Genomic DNA, 20822 nt, shown 5'->3' with positions numbered 1-20822 from the left:
AACTGAGTTTTAAGCCCTTAACATCTTAGTTCCTTGGGTTCCTTTAAAAAGCAGGAGTTAGAATATAGCATCTTCAATGAGTCAATGTCCTTTGTCAGTGAGAATATATTTTAACATTTTATCATTAAAATGTCCAAACATAATCCATCACCTATTTGAACAACCATCAACAATGAGATTTATCTACTAAAATAATTCAAATACGATGACTATACAAGACTAAGTCATTTACATTTAGAAAGCTATATAGAATATGCTAGCTGAAGGCAACAAAATACATCCTGGGCAACGGGTTTAAAATTTTAGCATTTCTTTCCTTCCGATAGAGGAAATTCTATTAAAAGACAAAGGGCCCCAAATTTTCAGAAAAATTTAGAAAAAGATGCCTTGGCTGAAAAATAATTTCTGAGAGAGAACAGCCTTTATATTTCCACCTACACTTCAGTCTTCTGGGCCCCTGGGGCTGTTTAATTATATAAACTAGGCTTTCCTTCCCTTTTATTTCTTTTGTGTTTCCTGTTGCTTTTGCTCAGTTCTCAGTTCTTTTCATAAAGAGATCACAGGTTCCTTCTACAAACATCTGCCATTCAGACAGCAACCCTACCAATGACTGACTCTCAGGCTGCAGGAGAGTCCTCAGGTCTTAAATAACTGCTTCAAGGTCCATTCTACACTGTCATAAATCCTTACTTCTGCATTCAGTATCAGAATGTATACTATGTGTTTTTACAGACCCGTCTGTACATATATGCATGTGTGTATGTTTATAAATACGCATGCAATCATGTTGCTACACATTTGATCATTTTTCTATATCTACTTTTTATGTCTTTCTATCAAAATACAGTGCTAAAATTTTGAAAATAATTTTTGAAGGAAAATTAAATTACTACGCTAAATTTCTATATTAAAAATATCTGACAATGTAATCAGAAACTTGTTGGCAATCAGTGTGGTATGATAACACACATTTGAAGAGGTAAAAACCTATACCTCTAACACAAACACAGTGCTGAACCACTATTGCCTCAATGAAAATCACCTAATTTATAAAAATTTATAATTTGCTGACCACTGTCTTATAAGGTTTATCTCTAATGTATGAGGTTAGCAAGTCATTTCACACGTATGTGTATAAATAAATAATTGAAGGTAAAGTTAGCAACATAATTAATTAGGGCTCTATTTATAATTACACTATCAAAGCTAATCACTAAGGAAGAGCTAAATGCTTTAGTGGAAATTCCAAGTCTCATTAACTATGGTGCCAGAAATTTTAATTAAAATAGAACATCTCATTTAAATGATTAGCTTTGATAATTTTAGCATGAATAGAGGTCTAATTTATTAATTTGGTGATCACAGTCTCTGTTATGTGCATTAGAGGGTTTATTAGATACCATACATTAATGACCGGGGGCGGGGATGATTAGACAACAGCACTGAAATCAAAACTATCCGCAAACTTCAAAATGAGTGCTGCTTGAAAAGAAAAAATGAAAATGAACATAGATGGTTCAAAAGTGTCTTTGTTCAAAAAGCAACACATAAGACAAGAAATATTTCACAGCAGATACATCACAGAGACATGTCATCTCTAAGATGGCATAAGTGAATGCTGATTTACTGAAAATTGTTCAAGATGAATGACTTGTAAGTACTCCACTTTCATTAGAAGGCCGTCACAACAGTATCACCAATACAACACAAAAATGTGCTGCTTCACAAATTCTGAGACTTTGAAGTGATGCTTTTAAAAAGAATTTTGTTTATTACTTACAAACACATTTAATCTCACTATTTCATAGTGAAGCACATCTTAAATAGCAAAAGCTTTGATCTGCACCAGTTTCAATATTGCTAGTTCTATGTTAAATGAAAGTTTTTTATGTAGTAAAACTATTCCATTTAAAAAGAATAAAGATTTGGCTCTCAAGATATAATAATTAGAAAGTATAAGGGAGAGAACAAGACCTCATTTATGAAAAATAAAGAAAACAAGGAAAATCAACCTAATAATAAATTTAACCATAAATGAAGATGTTATAAGATTTTTACAGAGAAGAATTCAGAAAATAAACCAAAAAAGAAGGAAAGCAGGACAGCTGGGAGAGAGGGAAGAAAAAAATTAAAATATTAAAGATTGTACCAGTTCCCAAATTAGAGATTTAAAATCTCTGTAGACAAAATGCTCCCCAAGTTAAGCTACACATTTAATGTAATACGAGCTCATGAAGGTATTCTAAACTTCCAGTAGAAAAACCACAGAATGACCCTCCCCCTGGCCCCATATCTCAACATATACAGAAAAGGAAGAAAAAAAATAAGGGAGATTTTATACTATCCAATTAGAATGCTGCAAAGTCTCAAAAATTAAAACTGTGGAACTCTGATACATAAACATACAAATTCATAAAGGGACACACAGAAAATTGGGGGACAGATCCCTCTTACTCAGAGGTTAGATTACAAAGTTATTAAAAGTAAGAAATCTCAGACAGATAAAAATCACTCTTGATAATTCCTGAATCATGCCAAAATTACTAGAAACCAAACCTCTGAAAGCTCAGAAGAATTAACTTCTATTGTTTCTCTACATTTCATCTCCCTCCCACACATAGCAGTTAGTTGAAATTCAAGCATGATACAGTGCTATTATAAAGAATTTAACATTTGATTAGGAAGGGACTATTCTATTTAGTGAAAATGCAGTAATTTAATAATGAGGATGAAACAACAGGCTAAATATTTGGAGAAAAATTAAATTATAATCCCAAGCTTACACTAAAATTTGAAAGCAAACTGGAACAAATTTATCAATCTATTTCCAATCAGAAATGATTTATAAATCTGGCCCAGATAAGAGAGGATCTTTGCCTTTTGTTTTCTTTCTCAATCCAGTAATACCAGTCAAGACCTAGTAGTAGGAAATGATGCAGGCACAGTGCCCCTTACCATCTCAGCAACTGAGAGTCAGCTTTCACTACATTTACAGCAGTTAAGGAAAACCACAGGTAGCCTCTACGTGAGAATACGCTAAAAATTCAAAGCAGAAAAAATGGTACAGTAGGACGAAGAGCCCATTTGGTGCACCCTGGCCAAGTGGAAAGAAAGGTTTGGTGGAGGTGATAAAACTAGGCACAGCTACTGGGGGGAAAAAAATGGTTTCAAGTTTCCCCAGTAAGTAATCCCCCTCCATTAAACAAGCACACATTTGTATCTATGAATGCTTCGAAAAGCTAAATGTCATGGTATCTATCCTTGTAAAGGAAAATTATAAATTATTTTCCTAACTTCTACTATGCTAACCTTCCATGCTAACCAGGTATTTCGTTTGTCAAAAGAAAATTGAAATTATTATAAAAAAGAAAAACTAAAACATAACTTGAAAAGTCATCTCCATTCTAATTAACTGTTAAGCTAACAACTAGACATTTTCATCCCACATAAGAGTCATCTACCAAGGTTCCCAGCAATAAAAGAATTCATGGTACAGAGGGAAGTAAGACATTTATTTGAATTGTTAGTGTTAAAGAAATTATTTTAAAAGACTGGAACTAAACAGCAAACATATAACCATTCTGTGAGATGATTCATGCAAAACTATTTTGTACAATATACACAAAAGTTATCCAAATTCAGTGAAAATGTCAAAATCTGCAACGTGGTGAAAATAATATTTTTCTTGTCAAGGTATTTTTTTCAGTGTTTCAAGTTAGTCATCATTTGTAAATTGCATGCACCAAATGAAGGTGACCAAATGTTTTTCTAAATGTAATTTCAGAGAATCCACTGAAAATTGAAGGTATTTATTCATATACTCAAAGCTAAACAGTAATACCAAATGTTAACAGCATGAAGGTAAAAAGAACTTAAATTCAAAATTAAGAGCCATTTAAATAAATCAATGGTAAAACAATATCATTCAGTCTTCAGTAGTATTTGGTAAAATAGAAACTTTTTTTTTTTTTAATAGAGGCATGTTTATTTATTTGTTTGTTTGTTTTGTTTATACATGCACTGGGTACAGTCAGAAACACGGGAGGGTGAGAGAATTCACCAGAGCCAGAGCAGGGAGCAGAGCAGGCAGAAGGACCGAAGTACACTGCTGAGGGGAGCAGCAGGCGGCAGGAGAGGTCTGCGAGCCATGTGGGACCCTCCTCCGGTGGCCGGGGAGCAGCCGGGGATAGAACCAGCGCCGCAGAGGCTGCGGGCAGCTTCGCAACCCAGCGCTCAACCGCTGCGCCACCAGGGAGGCCCCGTAAAATAGAAACTTTATAAAAATTTTGGCACAGTTTCCCTCATATGAAGAAGTCATTTGTCAAGTTAAATCAAAACATTCACAAGTGTTATCAGCAAAAATGATGAGGTAAGGAACTCCAAAGTCCATCCCTTCATTAAAGCAAAGGAAAAAAAAAAAAAAAAAAAAAAAACACCTGGCAAAACTGTCATAGTCAACCTGCTTGGAACTTGGAAAACTAAACCTTGCAGCAACCAGAAGGGCATTTAATCAAGTAAAACCAAGGCTTTGTGGTATCCTCACTAACCCTAAGACTAGCCCTATCCAATGCAGTACAGCCCAGTGGGAGTCTCAAAAATAAGAGCTTGTGTTTCCAGCACCTATACCAGAAGGAGCAGAACAGGTTTCATTCTCAAAGAATTGCAATTATTTGTTTTGACCTGTCTGGTAGTTCCCTGGAAAATGGGTTAAAAAACAAACAAACAAACAAACAACAAAAAACAACACTTGCTCAGTCTTGTCTACCTCAGAATTCAACCAGCGCTAAAGGGACCATATTGAAAATATTTTTAGGCATATGTAGTGGCTGTTGCCCAAGGCAATGACTAACAGTTAGACCAAGCAATAGACTAACCAACAGCACTGGAGGAAAGGCTGGGGAATAAGAGCTTAAAAAGCTCTGATTTGTGCCTGGGGATCAAGAAGTCCACACACATGCCATGTTCACACTAAAGAAAGACCTGAAAAGGCTCAAGTTTCTTAAGTCAGGGTAATCTGAAGGTTCTGCAGAAGTGAGATGTGAGGCAAAGGAGAGGTGTTCCCAAACACACAACCCAGATGCCGCTGCAAAAACTGGACAAGTGTTTAAGGAAATCTCTGCAGCGATTTGCTGATGGCTATACTAATGGAAATACACAGCAAGCACATAACCATTCATTCTGTGAGATGATTCATGTAATGAAGGCTACACAATACAAATGTAGACTTAAAAAATTAGATCAGAATTTAAAAATTAGTTTACATTAAAATTAGTATTTTTTAATAAAGATGAAATAAATGACAACAAAATAAAAAAGCAAAAGTATAAGAAAAGACACTCCATGCAAACTATGACCAAACGAAAAATTTCCAAATATCAGAAAAATATACTTGAAGACAAAAATTGATGAGAAAAATATAATAATAAAAGACCAATTTATCAAGAAGATAAAGCAATTATAAATATATGTAAGCTTAACGGCAGAGTTCCAAAATACATGAAACACAAACTGACAGAACTGAAAGAAGACATAAGCAAAATACAACAATAATAGTTGGAGACTTCAATACCCTGCTCTTAATAATGGAATTAAAACCCAGACAGTCCAAAGGAGACAGAAAATGTGAAAAACAATATGAACCAAATAGAACTAACACATCTATATAAAATACTCCACTACACATGGGCAAACTATACGTTCTCCTCTGGGGTACCTAAACCATTCTCCAGGACAGACACAAGTCTCAAATTTTAAAAGATTAAGATAATACAAGCATGATCTCCAACCATAATAGCTTGAAATCAGAAATCAGTAAGACAAGGAAACTTGGAAAACTTACCCTCGATACACACTTTGCTCTATTTTGCTAAATTTGTAGGCTAAACATTGTTCTAGAGGTCTACACAGGCAATTAAGAAAGAAAAAGAAATAAGTGACTCCAAATTGGAAAGAACAAAACTATATTTACAAAGACTTCATCTTCTTTATGAGCAAGATACATCAATTGTATTTCTAAAACATTAGCAATGAATAATTTAAAATGAAATTAAAACAATTTTGTTTACAATAGCATGAAAAAGAATAAAATAGGAATAAACTTAACAAAAGAAGTCAAAGATTTATACTTAGTAAACTGCAAAATACTGTTGAAAAAATTTTTTTAAATCAGCAGTTATCTTTTTTCTTTTTTTTTAAGATTTATTTTTATTTATTTATACAAGCACTGGGTACAGTCAGAAGCGCGGGAGGGTGAGAGAATTCACCAGAGCCAGAGCGGGGAGCAGAACAGGCAGAAGGACCGAAGTACACTGCTGAGGGGAGCAGCGGGCGGCAGGTGAGGTCTGCGCACCATGTGGAACCCTCCTCCGGTGGCCGGGGAGCAGCCGGGGATCGCACTGGCGCTGCAGAGGCTGCGGGCAGCTTCGCAGCCCAGCGCTCAACCGCTGCGCCACCAGGGAGGCCCAATACTGTTGAAATTTTAAGGCCTAAATAAATGGAAAGATATCCTATGTTCAGGTACCAGAGGACTTAGTGTTAAAATGGCAATAATCCTCAAATTAATCAACCAATTTAAAACAAACCCTTTTAAAATGCCATTTGGGTGTTTTGTTTTGTTTTTTTCAGAAATTGACAAACTGATCTTAAAATTCATATGGAAATTCAAGGGGTCTACAATAACCAAAACATTCTTGAAAAAGAACAAACTACAAAAATTCATGCTTCCAAATGTAAAACTCACAATAAAGCTAGAGTATACAAGACAAGGTAATAGACATAGGACATAAAGCCCAATGAACAGAATTGAGAGTCCAGAAATAAATCCACATCAGTTGAGTTTTCAAGGTTGCCAAGATCATTTAATGGTGCAAAGAACAGTCTTTTCATCAAATGGTATTGAGGAAACTGGATAACCGTATGAAATTTGACACCTCACTTAATATACAAAAATTAACTTAAGGCTCAAAGAACTAAATGTAAGAACTAAAGCTAGGAAAGGCAGATGTACATCTGCATGAACCTGGAGTAGGCGAGAGATTTTAAGACATGACACCAAAAGCATACATAGTCAGAGACTGACTTTATACAAATTTATAACTTTTATGCTTCGGAGGATACTATCAGGAAGGTGAAAAGACAACCCACAGAATGGGAGAAAATACTGCAAATCAAATATGTCATAAGAATCTAGTATTCAGAATATATTAAAATACTGTTGAACCTCCACCACCAGGAGACAGTCATTATTTTTAAATGGGCAAAGGATCTGTCTGAATAGACATTTCGCCAAAGAAGAAACACAGTCAATAAACACTCGAAAAGATGTTTAGTTACCAAGGCTATGTAAATCAAAAACATAATGTGGTTCCACTTCATGCCCCCTAGGATGGCTATAATTTAAAATAAAAGGTGGGGAGGAGTAGAACCCTCCTACTTTGCTGGTGGGAATGTAAAAAGATGCAAGACACTGTGGACAGATTGGTAGTTCTTCAAAAAGCTAAACAAGGGGCCTCCTTGGTGGCGCAAGGGGTAAAGACGCAACCTATGAAGCTCACCGGCAGCCACTAACAGCACAAGTTTGATCCCCGACCAGGGAGGTAACCCACATGGCACAGCAGATCTCTCCTAACTCACCCACTGCTCCCCTCAGCAGTGTATTTCAGTAGATCTGCCTGTTCTGTTTCCCACTCTGTCTCTGGTGAATCCTCTCACCCCACAAAACTCTGGCCTGTACCCTGGTTCTTGTATGTATAAATAAATAAATCTTTAAAAACAAAACCAAAAAGTTAAACAGAGTTACCATATGACTCAAGAATTCTAGACACATACTGAAGAGAACTAAAAATACACTTTCACACAAAAACTTGTTCATGACTGTTCACAGCAGCATTATTCTTAACAGGGAAAGCCTGGAAACCAACCCAAATGTCTGTCAATTGATGGATAAACAAACTGTGATACAGCCATACAACAGAATACTATCCAGCCATAAAAAAGAATGAAGTAGATATATGGTACCCAGTGGATGAGTTTCAAAAGTATTATGCTAAAAGAAGCCAGAAACTAAAGGTCAAATATCTGTGATTTCACCTATATGAAATGTCTCCATAAAGACAGAAAGCAGATTAGTCGCTAGGGACTGGGAATAGGGGAGATTGGGGAATGACTACCTAATGGTTACAGGGTTTCTTTGAGGATGATAAAAACGTTCCAGCATTAGATGGTGGTGATTGCTACACAATCCTGTGCATACACTGGAACCCACTAAACTGAAATTTAGTATGGCTAAAAAGTTGAATTTTCCATTATATGAATTTTATCACAAATATAAGTAGGTAGGTAGACACATAAAACATCGTTTTACTGAAAATTACATTACTATTGAGTGGTAAAGTCATTCCATTATAATCTGAAATAATGTGGATGTGTCAAACTTTGAAAAGTATAGTTCCAAACTTCTAAATCTTCACAATACATATATACGGACACCAGTTCATGTTATGTTTACAATTTACATTAGGAACTTAAGACAGCAATTAAGTTGTTTTGATTACCATTATATAAAATGAGCCAATCAACGAATGCTGAAACAATATGAACAAATTACCTCCCAAACCCTATAAATAAGATATAGAACCTTTCCAGTGAAACTTGACGTTTTAATCAGCAGCTGATTTGCAAAACATGTGAATAATTATTTCTGAAGCCTTTACAAATCATTTAGGAATTGCCAAAATAAAGCTGTCAAAATTTATTTTTCATGTATCAAAACAGGAAATGTTTATCCTGTTTTAAGAAGAAATCTGTGGTGGAAAATGACCACAACCAGCCCTACACATTCTCATCTGTAATTGCCACTAGCTTTGATTGAAAAATGTAGACAATATTTTTAGATCCACACCAAATGGCACTCTTTTGGAAGTTTTAATAACCTGGAATTACTTAAAGGTCTAGGAAGATGTTCTTTGGAAATACCTATGTATTTTAAGATGAAAATTCAGTTTACCTTAAAATGTTTAGTGGGCTGAGTCAATTTGTTAAATAGCTGCAAGTTCTGATGGCCTTAGAGGACAACTGTGTATCAAGTGCCTCTGGCTAAGAAAGCACCAGGAGAGACAGGAGAGTGCACGTGGACCTGGTCACTGGCTGAGAAAGCCAACAACTTAGGAAGGCCCAATTAACTCAAGTCCGTAAACAGTGATATTTTCCACAATCAATGCATCCCGAAAGGAAAGAAGAAAAAGAAAGACGGTTACCTCTTCTAAGCTAGGGAGCGAAGAAGAAGACACTGTTCGAGATGACAATGGGTGAAATGGCTCTTGACCAATAGCATGTGGATGATTCTGGATTTGTACAAAAGGGTTCTGCGGTGGCCTGTGCGGCAACGGAGGTAGGCCATAGGGAAAACCCGGCCCCATCAGGTGATTCTGCTGCAAGTTAGCAAAAGTCCATGCTCCATCAGGTGCCAGGTATTTCAAGGGAGGAGGGGCAAGGTGTTCGGATGGCAACGAGAAAGGCGAGTTGAATATCTGGGGCGGTAGGCGCTGCGGATATGCTGGGTTGCTGGCTACTTCAACGTCTCTGCTGCTGTCGTTAAAGTTAGGAAAGTGGCTACCGTGGTCAGCACTGGACGGGGGGGAGGGGACTGCTGGTGGGCTCCTAGTCTGAATTTGTCTGTATTGCAAGAGTCTTGATTGAGGTGGTGGCATTTCGGCAAGCTCCCGTGTTTCACTTTGATCACGATTAGACAGCTCTCTGATTAAGTCTTGAAGCCTACACAAAGATGATGAAACATGAGGGGGAGAAAACAAATGAAAAGCTCTATCACATTAAGGAGCACGTGTCATTTCTACAAAGAAAATCCTAGCAATTAGAAAAAACATTACTTCATCTCAAAAGTAAGCATTAAAATCAACAGATGACATGAGGTATCTCCAATTGCCAATTCCTCTCCCTTGGTCTTGGAAACGGCTGTCCGTGCTGCCACCTTCTTCTGATACGTGTCAGTTGTACAAGGTACCCATGATGGTCGCCTTGTTCAGAGGGACTAGGAAACACTTCACTGCAGTCACATGACACTGGCCATAAAAACAAATTTAAGTCGGGACTGAACACTGTAACTAAAGGAAGGTGGAATTCAGTACTCCTGGGGGAGAATTAATGACAGATTTACAATTTTGGACTTTGAATCACTAAATTACTTCTGTTCTTATTCACTCTTTATAAACTTATAAAGTTTAAACTTATAAATTCATTCTTTATAGTACTGAATATGGGGGGGGGAACCCACTATTGGGTATATTACGTTTCTCTCTTTTTTAAAAAAAAAAAGATTTATTTATGCATACAAGAACTGGGTTGTAGGCCAGAGTTGTGGGGAATGAGAGACAGAGTGGGGAACAGAACAGGCAGACTGAAATACACTGCTGAGGGGAGCAGCAGGCGAGACAGGAGAGTTCTAGCGCACCATGTGGGTAGCTCTCTGGCCAGGATCAAACTCATATCATGGTGGCTTGGTAGTGCTGAGATTTTAACCCCTGTAACACAAGGGAGGCCCCATGTTTCTCTTTTAAAAGAGACTCGAGAGCCATGGATTGTGCACACCTAGACTGGCACGAATTACTTCTAATGGACTCTGTATTTCAGAGTCAGTCAACAGGTAGCAAGTGCCTAGAAGGCCAGCCAGCATCTGACTCCTTTGGGACAATATTCCAACTTGAGGCTGAAAGGACAATATTCACAAAAGAAAACGGTGAGGGCTCATGTTTTGGAGGCTGTGCTTAGTCCACTGAAATACCTTGAGTCTGCTGCTTCTGCTTCCTCTTCAGCGCTGTTGGGAAGCTTCCAGTCTGCCCTCAGGGGTGGCTGATGTAACCCGAGGGGCGGCTGAGGAAGGTGTTGGAGGTGAGGGTGGGGGTGATGATGGTGCGGGTACGGAATACTGCCCTGACTGAGATAGGCGTGGTGCTCACTCCACTGCTGTAGCCGCACCTGCTGCTGCCTCAGCGTCTCCAGAGCGACGCTCCCATGCATACGATCTGCAAGGACATTGTTGAAGAGTAGGTTGTCATGTGTTCGGCGGTTCAAGCTAAATTTGTCAAGAGTTTTTACAACCAGACCTTCTCCACAAAGGCCAAAAGTGGCTACCAATTCACTTCAGGAAAAGGTCAAAGTTTTCTAAATTTGCCAGAAACCAGAGTTATGGCAAGGAGGTTGACTCTTCCTTACAACATAATGAAACAACCTGGTATCAACTGGAGGCTTAACATTATATAGCATTTGGAATCAGACTCTAATTATTAGACAGGCTGATTTCTGCTGGCATTATTTGAATGAATCAATCCTGACCCAAATTCATATTATAAAGTACATCTGACTTTAAGTAAATAATTTCTGTATTTATCATCTGCAGCAGTGACAGGAGAACTTACCTAATGTCTCCCCTATGGGCAATCCTGGGGGGTTCTCATCAGTGAAGTTACTCAGGTGTGACGGAAGAACGGGGCCGGGCTGTGCAATGGCTCGCAGGGGACTGTGGCCTTCTTGCAGCATGGGAGGGGGCTGCTCGGGAAGCACAGCCTCTGCAGGAGGAGACTGTGGCCGATGAGAAACTGCATTATTAAAAAAAGCGCCGTTGGGACCCGCCTGATAGGCAGGAGAAAGTTGAGGAGGCGGCTGCTGAGTCAGCTGACTCAACTGATTCTGCTGCTGGACTACCTGATTTGGTTGAGGTGGCATTTGATTTGGTTGTTCAGGTAAATTATTCTGCTGCTGATTTAACAAGGCATGCTGCTGTGGAATTGGAAATGGTGGTCTGGGTAACTGGGGGAGGGGGTGAAAATGACGACTGGGGATTGCATACTGTGCATGGGGAGCAGGAAGAGGAAGATTTATGTGTCTTGGATTGAGATTATCTTTGCGATGAAATTTGGTATTAGGATAAACAACACCAGGGCGTGATTCAGGACTTCTGTTCTGTGGATTTGATTCCAAATCAATCTAGAAAAAAATAAGAAGCATTTAAACTGCAGAAGATCAAGTCCAGTGGCTCTCTACCTTTCCCATGATAACACATCGAAAGGAGATGATACATTCTGAGGATAGCAGGAATGCTGGGTGCCAAATCAATCACTTTCTGACAATCAAATAAGGGAATTAATACTTTTTAAATTAGGAAAAAATTAAACAGTAAAAGCAGCATATTAAATTTGAGTCATAAAAAGACTGCCATTTTATTATACAGTCACTTTAAATTCCTTTGAAAACATTTTTAATTTCACACTTTCTTCCTTGGAAAAATAACCATTTATCTCCTTTTGATATAAATCATTAAAATGTCTTTTTTCCTTCTGATTTTATTGTTTTTACATATCTCTTTCCTCAAACATATCTATATTAATTAAAAAAAACTTGTTTCAATTTAAACAACTCTGAAGTGAACAAATAATAGTTTGCTAAGCCCTGGCTTAGAGCTCGGTAAGGGATAACAACATTGAAACATATCATCAAAAGTGCGGTAAAAGGATGTACAATGAGATCCTCGTGCCTGAGAAAATGAAAGGTAATTCACAGAGGCTCTATAATTCAAGCCGAAACTTCCAGGGAGAGAGGGACTGTCTAAAGAAAAGTAATAGTTTATCCAAGATGAAGAGAAGAGAAAAAATGTGGTGAATTTGAGGAGCCTGGGCAGTGGTGTGTACACAGAGATGTAACTTTACTTGTTTATATGTTCATCTCCCCCTTCTTTACATCAGATGAAACTGCAAGAGCCCAATCACACAAAAGTATGAATGACTCAACAAAGAATATAAACATTTCTTTAAACCGTAAACTGCAGTACGTTACCCAAAGTCTGTAAGCTAGAATGTACTGTCACTCTTCTGACACACGTTTGATCCTAAGTGGCAACAATGTGAAAAATGAAAAATAAGATGGTAAGAGGCAATTGTTCTTTACCAGCTCTGTCTAACACTCAATGAGCCATTCCAGCACATCAATCTCCTTACAAGTTTTAGTGTTAAAACAGTCACTGCGAACTCAGGGTTCTTGCCTCACCAAAGGCTCTCAAGTTAGACATGAAGCTGACCACTCCCAAAACCAGCACAAGCAGCTTGTTCCTGAATTGAAGCTGGGGTACATGGGATGATGTATTTGCACTGTGCAAGTACTGATGTTATGTGCCAGTCATGTCCCAAGTGCATGCTCACCTCTAATCATTGGCTCAAATGAACTGTCATGAAATTTGGCCAAGAAGGCCTGTAAGATTACTGGATGTATACAACTGTCCAGAAAAGTAAGAATTGACAATCCTGTCACAGTCTTTATAAGTAGCTACAATGCCTGCTCCACCTGATTAAAGTTTTTTATAAACAAACATTTTCCATCTTTTAAATGACATTCATATGGGATATACTTTTTCTAAGAAGACACTATGGATAGTCACACTCTGATCTAATGAGGGAGATCACCACCAGATGTCAAGGTTACCTTGGATAAGCTACTGTTTTAATTCCCTCCTTCACTTCTAGCTTAGACATGGACAGGAAGTTAGGTCAGTGTGAAATTTAGATCAAGACTGTGCTATGCTACAATAGTGCAATGGGCTACACAGGACAGGGGACAGTATATGATCTAAAGAAATCTGAGTCTGCTATTATCAAAATTAGATTATCATCTGTAACTGTCCTCTTCATACTGAGGCACTGAATCAAAGAGAGCTAGGAATTCCTCACTGCCCGCCCCCGCCCTGCCATGTTCCCATTCCAGGTCCCAGGACAAAGCATCAGGATGGGAAAGAAAAGGAAACATGTCTACCAGGTTGCCTATTTCCCTAACAGAGAAGGATCACAACGGGTATTTAAAAACAAGGAAACACTTTTGGTTATCTTTGCTTTAATTGTCTTGGCACTACCTAAGACAAGGTAGTACCTTGTAGTCAGTTTTGTTCCTAATTGCCTCTGGCTACAACTGCTGCTGATACTACTGTTACACCATCCGAACATGTCTGTCTCTCTCTGAACCCCCTTCCTGAATACACAGGACTCCTACTTTCACTGAACCACCCCTCTTTCTTCAGCAGAAGGTTCTCCCGGGCTGCTTCATTCACACTGCTGCTTCTCTAGCGGGAACTGAATCCACCCAGTTGTAGAAACTGAACCAAAGAGCCTTATGGGACACTAGTAACTGAATATAGAGAACAGCTATTTAAAGCAAAGCTGAGGGTGGAGATACAGATCCATATCTGTATTATCAGAGTGGTCATTTAAAAACCTGGAATTGGATTAGTTTAACAATAAGAAAGCAGAGAATACAAAAAGAGGAGGGAAAACCTCCATTCAAGGATGAGGGACAAATGGAAAAGGGGTAGACAGGAACTTATAAAAAAGACAGAAGATTATGTTAAAGAGAATTATGAAAAGTATACATGTGATGTCAAAGAAACATGTAGAAAATGCCCACTACCAGAGCAAAGTCAATAAGGCTATGATTAAAGTGTGTTCATAAGATTTGCTCACTTGGAGCTCAACAGATTCAGTGAAATGTTGAGGTCTAGTACCAGACCGCATGGGTTTCCTACACAGGAGATGAGACAGAAAGGAGAAATTAGGCAATGACTAAGAGGTTAAGGTCAAAAAAAAGTGTCCCTTTAAAAAACCATCTATCCATTAACTTATTTACAGGCTGAGGAGAAAGAGCCAATAGCTGGAAAAGCACCTACAGATAGATGAGGAGCCAGAGTAAGGTGTGTGAGATGACAGGAGGAGGAGTGATGTGTAGGGTGGGAGCTCTAAGATTGGTGATAAGGAAGTGAGGATGTCCAAGGATATAGAAGAAACACTGAGACTAAGGTTTTAAATTAACAGGGTGAAATCTTGATAATGAAAGGTTTTTTTTTTTATTTATTTATTCATACAAGAGCTGGGGTGCAGGACAGAGATGTGGGGGTGAGAGGATTCACCAGAGACAGAGTGGGGAGCAAAATACACTGCTGAGGGGAGCAGCAGGCAAGGCAGGAGAGGTCTGCTGCACCATGTGGGTCAGCTCCCTGGCCGGGGATGGAACTCCTACTGCAGTAGCTGTGGATAGCTTCACAGTGCTGTGCTTAACCCCTCGCGCCACCAGGGAGGCCCCTGATAATGTAAGTTAAAGGCAAAGTCACGTCCTGCAAACAGGCTAACAGAAGGCAGAAGGGAATCAGGATGAGGAGAACTGCTAAGAAAACTGAGCAAAGAGATTTAGGCACATGTAAAAGAAATGCATGGTTCCCTCAGATTAAGAAAAAATGAATTTCTAGGGGCACTAATTCAAGTGTGATTTCATTTTCTCTAAGTGGTTTGCAAGCACAGAAACAGAGAAAGGAGACAAATGGACAGATAGAGAGTGAAGGATTTATACAGTGGGTATGATGACAGAACCAGGGGAAGGACTTAAGAAAGCTTCCTTCCTCTAAGGAATTCTCCCTTCTCTAAAACAGCTCTCTTCGTTATGAGAAAATTTTCAATGACACATCTGTAACTGTGTCTTCATCTACTACTTTATCAGGAAAAGTCTCTAAGTTTAAGTCTATCACTGAATAACGCAATTTGAGAAACATTACTGATAAATTAAGTAATACAGCCAAAGAAAAGATGCAGGGAGAGAGGGCAACATGACCGACCACATTCTTGTAATACAATAAACATAACAGATATACATAAAAAGGCATACATTTTTCTTTAAAACATCAAGATTGTAAGGTTATCGATTAGGCTATATCTAGTAGAAGAATATTTAGACTAACTCTAAATAGAAGCAGCATACCTGTTTTGATTCTATAGGCTTTTTCTCTGGTGTCCGAATCTTATTAATTTCAGGTCCAGGGTTACTTGCATCACTTTTACCTAAGAAAATATTTTAAAATTCTTATAAATTGTCTCCAGTAGATGCTACATTTCCAATAACTATCAATACAACATTAGACAAAGCAGAATATTTTAAACATTTTTCACTCATTACTATCATTTTATATTTCTGTGTGAGTTTAGTTCTTAAACTTTCAGAACTACGATTTTCTCCCTAAGAAGGAAAATTTTTAAATGAAGCAAAACTCATTCAAAAGGCAAAAGTTTAAAAGGTGAATAAGTCTAAAACATCAAATAGTCCCAAAGATAACTACCCAAGTCCCAGGAATTTACAGCCTCATTTGTTTTTAACTAAATATTAAAAAAAAAAAAAAAAAAAAAAAAAAAAACCTTGGCATTCTTGCCAATTCATAAATGCTTGATGCTTTGGTCATTTACAAGTAAGCAAAAATTTATATTAGGTGTCAATCCAATTTAGTAAAGGAATCGAAACTGAAAAACAAGGTACTCTGAAAGGAATGATGTTACACTTTAAAAAAAAATAGATATAGAAATAAATATAAGTGGATGATAAACAGAGAAAGCAAACTTTCTTTAAAGTTTATTTAAAACTTTATTTAAAGTCCAAAAAAACCACAACTGCAAGACTTATAAAATGCCATTTTACAGATATGAAGGGCTTTTAACCTATTACAGTATTACAGTTAACTGCTAGATATTTAAAATTCCTTGAAAGAATCCTTGATTTGGGTTCACTTCAAAAAGATTCTTTTAGAAATTCCACTGGAACTTTCTAAAATCAATTATCATGCCAGAAGAGCCTCAACACTAAACTTCCAGAAAACTACAACGTCTGAGATGAAAAGTATACTGCTTAGAAGTAGCAGTAGATCAAATACTATAAGGAAAAACACAGTGAATGTAGTGAAGATATGGCAATAGAAACTACACAAAATGAAGCACAAAAAGGTATTTTTAAAACATGGAAAGAGAAAGTGTGAACTGTGGGAAAAGTATAGGCAACCTAATATGTTTTCTGAAGAAATAAAGGGTAAAAATTCCCAAACTTGATGAAAGCTATAAACTCAGACCCAGAAACCTCAACAAACCACAAACACAGGAAGCATGAAGAAATCTATACCAAGAAATATCATAATCAAATTGCTAGAACTTGTACAAAAAGGGGGCACACTACCTATAGAAAAAACAAGAAAGATAACGATAGTATCAGATTTATCACTAGAAACAATGCAAGCAAGGAAATAATATAACATCATTAAAGCACTGAAAGATTGTAAACTGTCAAGCAAGAATTCTATACTCTGCAAAAATATCTTTTAACTATAGAGGTTTATAAAGAATTTTTTTTAATGCTGAAAGAATTTATCACCAGCAGATATGCACCACAAAGAAAATTAAGTCCTTCAGGTAAAAGAAAAAGTTATCAGATGGAAACATGGATATAAGGAAAGAAATAATGATAACCAGAAAAATTAACTACATGGACAGATACAAAAGATTATTTTACTTAGTATTTAAAAATCCTTAAAAATAAGCTTAGCTGTTATGAGAAACAGCTAAGATGTCCATCAGTTGGTGGATAGACAGAAACACTGTGGTGGATCCACAGACTGGAATATCAGTTAACAATAAAAAGGAACAAACAGCTGACACAGACATCATGAATGAATCTCTAAAAGCATTTAGGTAAGTGCATGAAGCAGAATGAACAGTTAACAAAATAAACTGTTTCCACGTATATAACATACTTGAGTACAGAAATAAAGTACAGGGACACAAGTCAGGCTGCCCATGGCTGGGGTTGGAGGAGGAGACTGGGGGGGAAGAGGGGACTTTCTGAGGAAATACAATATCCTGTTATCCCGATGTTGTTGGTGCTTAACAACTTTATACATTTGTCAAAACACATCAAACTATACATCTAAAAAAGTGAATTTTAGTGCATATAAATTATACCCCAATGAACCTGATTTTCAGAAATAGAGTGGGTAATTTTTTCGTATTTATAGTTCTAGTAGAAAAGAAATTATGACTTGCATAAGAAATTACTTTGAGTCAACTATCACCACAGTAGCATTAATATTTAGTATGCCACCAAAATATTTTGGATCAATAAAATGCTAAACAGGAGACAATTCTGTCTCAACTTTAAATGATTACCATTTAAAATACTCTATTAACATTTAATATTTTTTTAGGTAACTGATACCAATCATAAGTGATGGGTTACATGGCAATTTTCTGTGTACATACTTGTATGTTCCGGAGGGAGGATGCATGGTTTTTATATGAGATTCTTTCTCAAAGATGTCTGTAATCCATAAAGGAGTTAATAATCATACTGTTAAAGGAAAGTTATATGTTGACACAACTTGGTTTATCACCAATTTAGGAAAATAAAGCAGCAAAGCAACTCACCATTTCTTTGTTCATGTTGATCCTTCTCCTGATGCTGGTTTTGTTGCTGCCCTATGCTGACAGGTGGGTGATGCCCAAGGCCATAAGGTATAGGAGACCCCCGTCCATGGGTCTGCAGGAGGTTCATATTGTAGGCCATCGCTGCCTGATGTGTGATTATTCGAGGATCAACTGCAAACCTACCCTGGTATCCTGTCCATGGTACCTAAGTCATCACAAGAAGTAAAATAATTGCACTAAGTACACTTTGGAAGGAATAGTGCTTTGATTAGAAAAAGCAAACACAAAAGACAGATGTTAATTTTACCAAAATAATTAACTTTAAAGTTGATGCTAATAGTAATAATTGGTAGATTTACTGCTATGTCTTAATCAGCACAAAAACATCTCCCTGAATCTTTAGTGCATAAGTGAAGATGATCATTTTTCAGATTACAAAGAAATTGAAGACTTAAAATTGGTTATTCCTTGAGGCATTAAATGCTTTATACTCTTAAATCACTTACCCTCAAGATGAATATACATATCACAGATTACCATGGAAATTATCTTCTAAAATCAAAACTGTATAGTTATATTATTTAACAGACAGAACAAGAAAACAGAGGGAAAAGTTAAGGAAAAATGTTGCCTCTAGAATCTCAACTAAAAAACTTGGCATTCCAACTTTATATGAATAACCAAATTATTTCATATTCATTTATTGTAGGGAAAATTCAAACAAGTCATTATTTTAATTAATGTTTTTTGACTAATTCAACTCTTCCCATAAACCAAAGAAAATTTGTTTAGGTGTGTCTAAATATATAATTTCTGCTTAGTAATATAAAAGGAATAAATCCACTGACATCTAGGCTAGTGTCCTTACATTTTATTAAAATATAACTGTTAAATGCAGACTCATAGAAATCTTATATAATACAAGCCTCTTTGACCTAGTAAAATGAAATACAAATCCTAAGGGACTTACTATTTAAAGCAGATGATGTATAATGTTGCCAGGCTATCTTGGAAGAAATAACTCGGCTAAAACTGAAAGTCTATGAGAGTGGACAAGAATTACATATTTTTTACTGAGAGTTATTCCCAAGGATTGCTGTGATTATGAATTATTACAACCCATATGGCAGAGGAATGTTTGCATCTGGGCATTTTTCCATTTGGGGTGTAGGAACAGGTGTAAAAGATCCTTTCAGGTAATGATCACCTCTGCCTGAAATTACAATACTTACCCTAAATGAAAGAAATATTATCTAAGCTAAAATTTCTGAATTCAGAAATACCAGTATATCATCAAATTAACAGTCACCAAAATATTCAAAAATCTTTAAGGAAATAAGATGGACTTTAGACAAGACAGCAGTCCTATAAAATCTACAGTCTTAGAAAGGATTTAATAATTTTTTTTTAAGATTAATTTCTTATTCATACAATAGCTGGGGTATAGGCCAGAGGTGCGGGAGGGCGAGAGGATTTACCAGAGACAGAGCAGGGAGCAGAACAGGCAGACAGACCGAAAGCACTACTGAGGGGAGCAGTGGGCGCGACAGTAGAGGTCTGCCACGTCATGTGGGAATCTCCCTGGCCAGCCAGGAATTGAACTGGTGCTGCAGACGCTGTGGACAGCTTCACAGCACTGCGCTCAACCCGCTGCGCCACCAGGAAGGCCCTGATAATATTTTTTAAGATTCCATAAGGTATGAAATTTAGATGCAAAGGAGCTAGACTAATCCAAGTCTCTTTGTCCCCTCTAAAGAACTAATTTCTTAGGAAGGATTAGTGAATTATACATGAACAAAACAGAAGATGAAATAAAGACATCATTTGAAAAACAAGAGACCAATTTACTAGCTCTGTTAATTTTAACATTTAGCCTAATTTTTTCCAGCAAAACCATGTTAGAAGAATAAAAAACCTTGTAAACCCAAACATCCAAGTTACAGATTTCTTCAGTTATTGACATTATAATAAATTATAAGCAAAAACATCACATATCTTTGGTCATTCCAAATTTTGAAAGTTAAAGATAAGAGTTGCTTAAAAGAAGATAATATGCACTAAAACATTTTAAAGAAAAAGAGAGGTGGTAGAACACTTTTTGGGATAGTCACAAATTTACAGGCGCCTACTTTATTTAATAGAAAGTATTTTCAAACCTCCACTTACAGGTAAAGGCACCGACATAACTACATTCCCTCCATAGACAGCAGGTACATAAAGAATACTTGTCCCAGTGTGAGGATCTATTCTTTGAACGGGGCTTGGAGATTTTCCCAAATTTGGGTGAGGTCCAAGAGGAGGCGGAGGAGTATATGCTCTAATAGGATTGCCAATAAGTACAGAAGGATTGGGCTGAACTGAAAAGTAAACAGAAAAAGGACGCAGTCAGCAGTCACACATATTCACCAGGACAAAAATACTTTAAATCATACAACAGCCAAATATATTTCCAGGCTTGCCATAAGAGATTTTATAATCAAAGAAATGTATGTGGAAGAGTAAAGCATATTAAAAAAGCAAACAAACTATTTTACAATACTCCCC

At 37.1% G+C, this 20822-nt stretch overlaps 1 protein-coding gene across 7 annotated transcripts in view; it reads right to left on the bottom strand.

The window, feature by feature from the left end:
• HELZ (helicase with zinc finger) overlaps positions 1-20822 on the bottom strand; it is a 150047-nt gene that overhangs the window by 11389 nt on the left and 117836 nt on the right. For all 7 annotated transcript variants that reach the window (XM_037494175.2, XM_037494174.2, XM_037494180.2 and 4 more), the window contains 6 exons: positions 20445-20635; positions 18279-18483; positions 15799-15878; positions 11430-11997; positions 10796-11036; positions 9255-9771 (listed from right to left, as the gene is read on the bottom strand). In XM_037494175.2, coding sequence (XP_037350072.1) covers positions 9255-9771; positions 10796-11036; positions 11430-11997; positions 15799-15878; positions 18279-18483; positions 20445-20635 — 1802 coding nt within the window. The remainder of the gene's footprint in view (positions 1-9254; positions 9772-10795; positions 11037-11429; positions 11998-15798; positions 15879-18278; positions 18484-20444; positions 20636-20822) is intronic.

Source organism: Talpa occidentalis, unplaced genomic scaffold (genome assembly GCF_014898055.3).
Source record: "Talpa occidentalis isolate TD23 unplaced genomic scaffold, MPIMG_talOcc4v2.1 talOcc4.7, whole genome shotgun sequence".
In the NCBI taxonomy this organism is placed as follows: Eukaryota; Metazoa; Chordata; class Mammalia; order Eulipotyphla; family Talpidae; genus Talpa; species Talpa occidentalis.
This window is presented reverse-complemented; position numbering and strand designations above follow the sequence as displayed.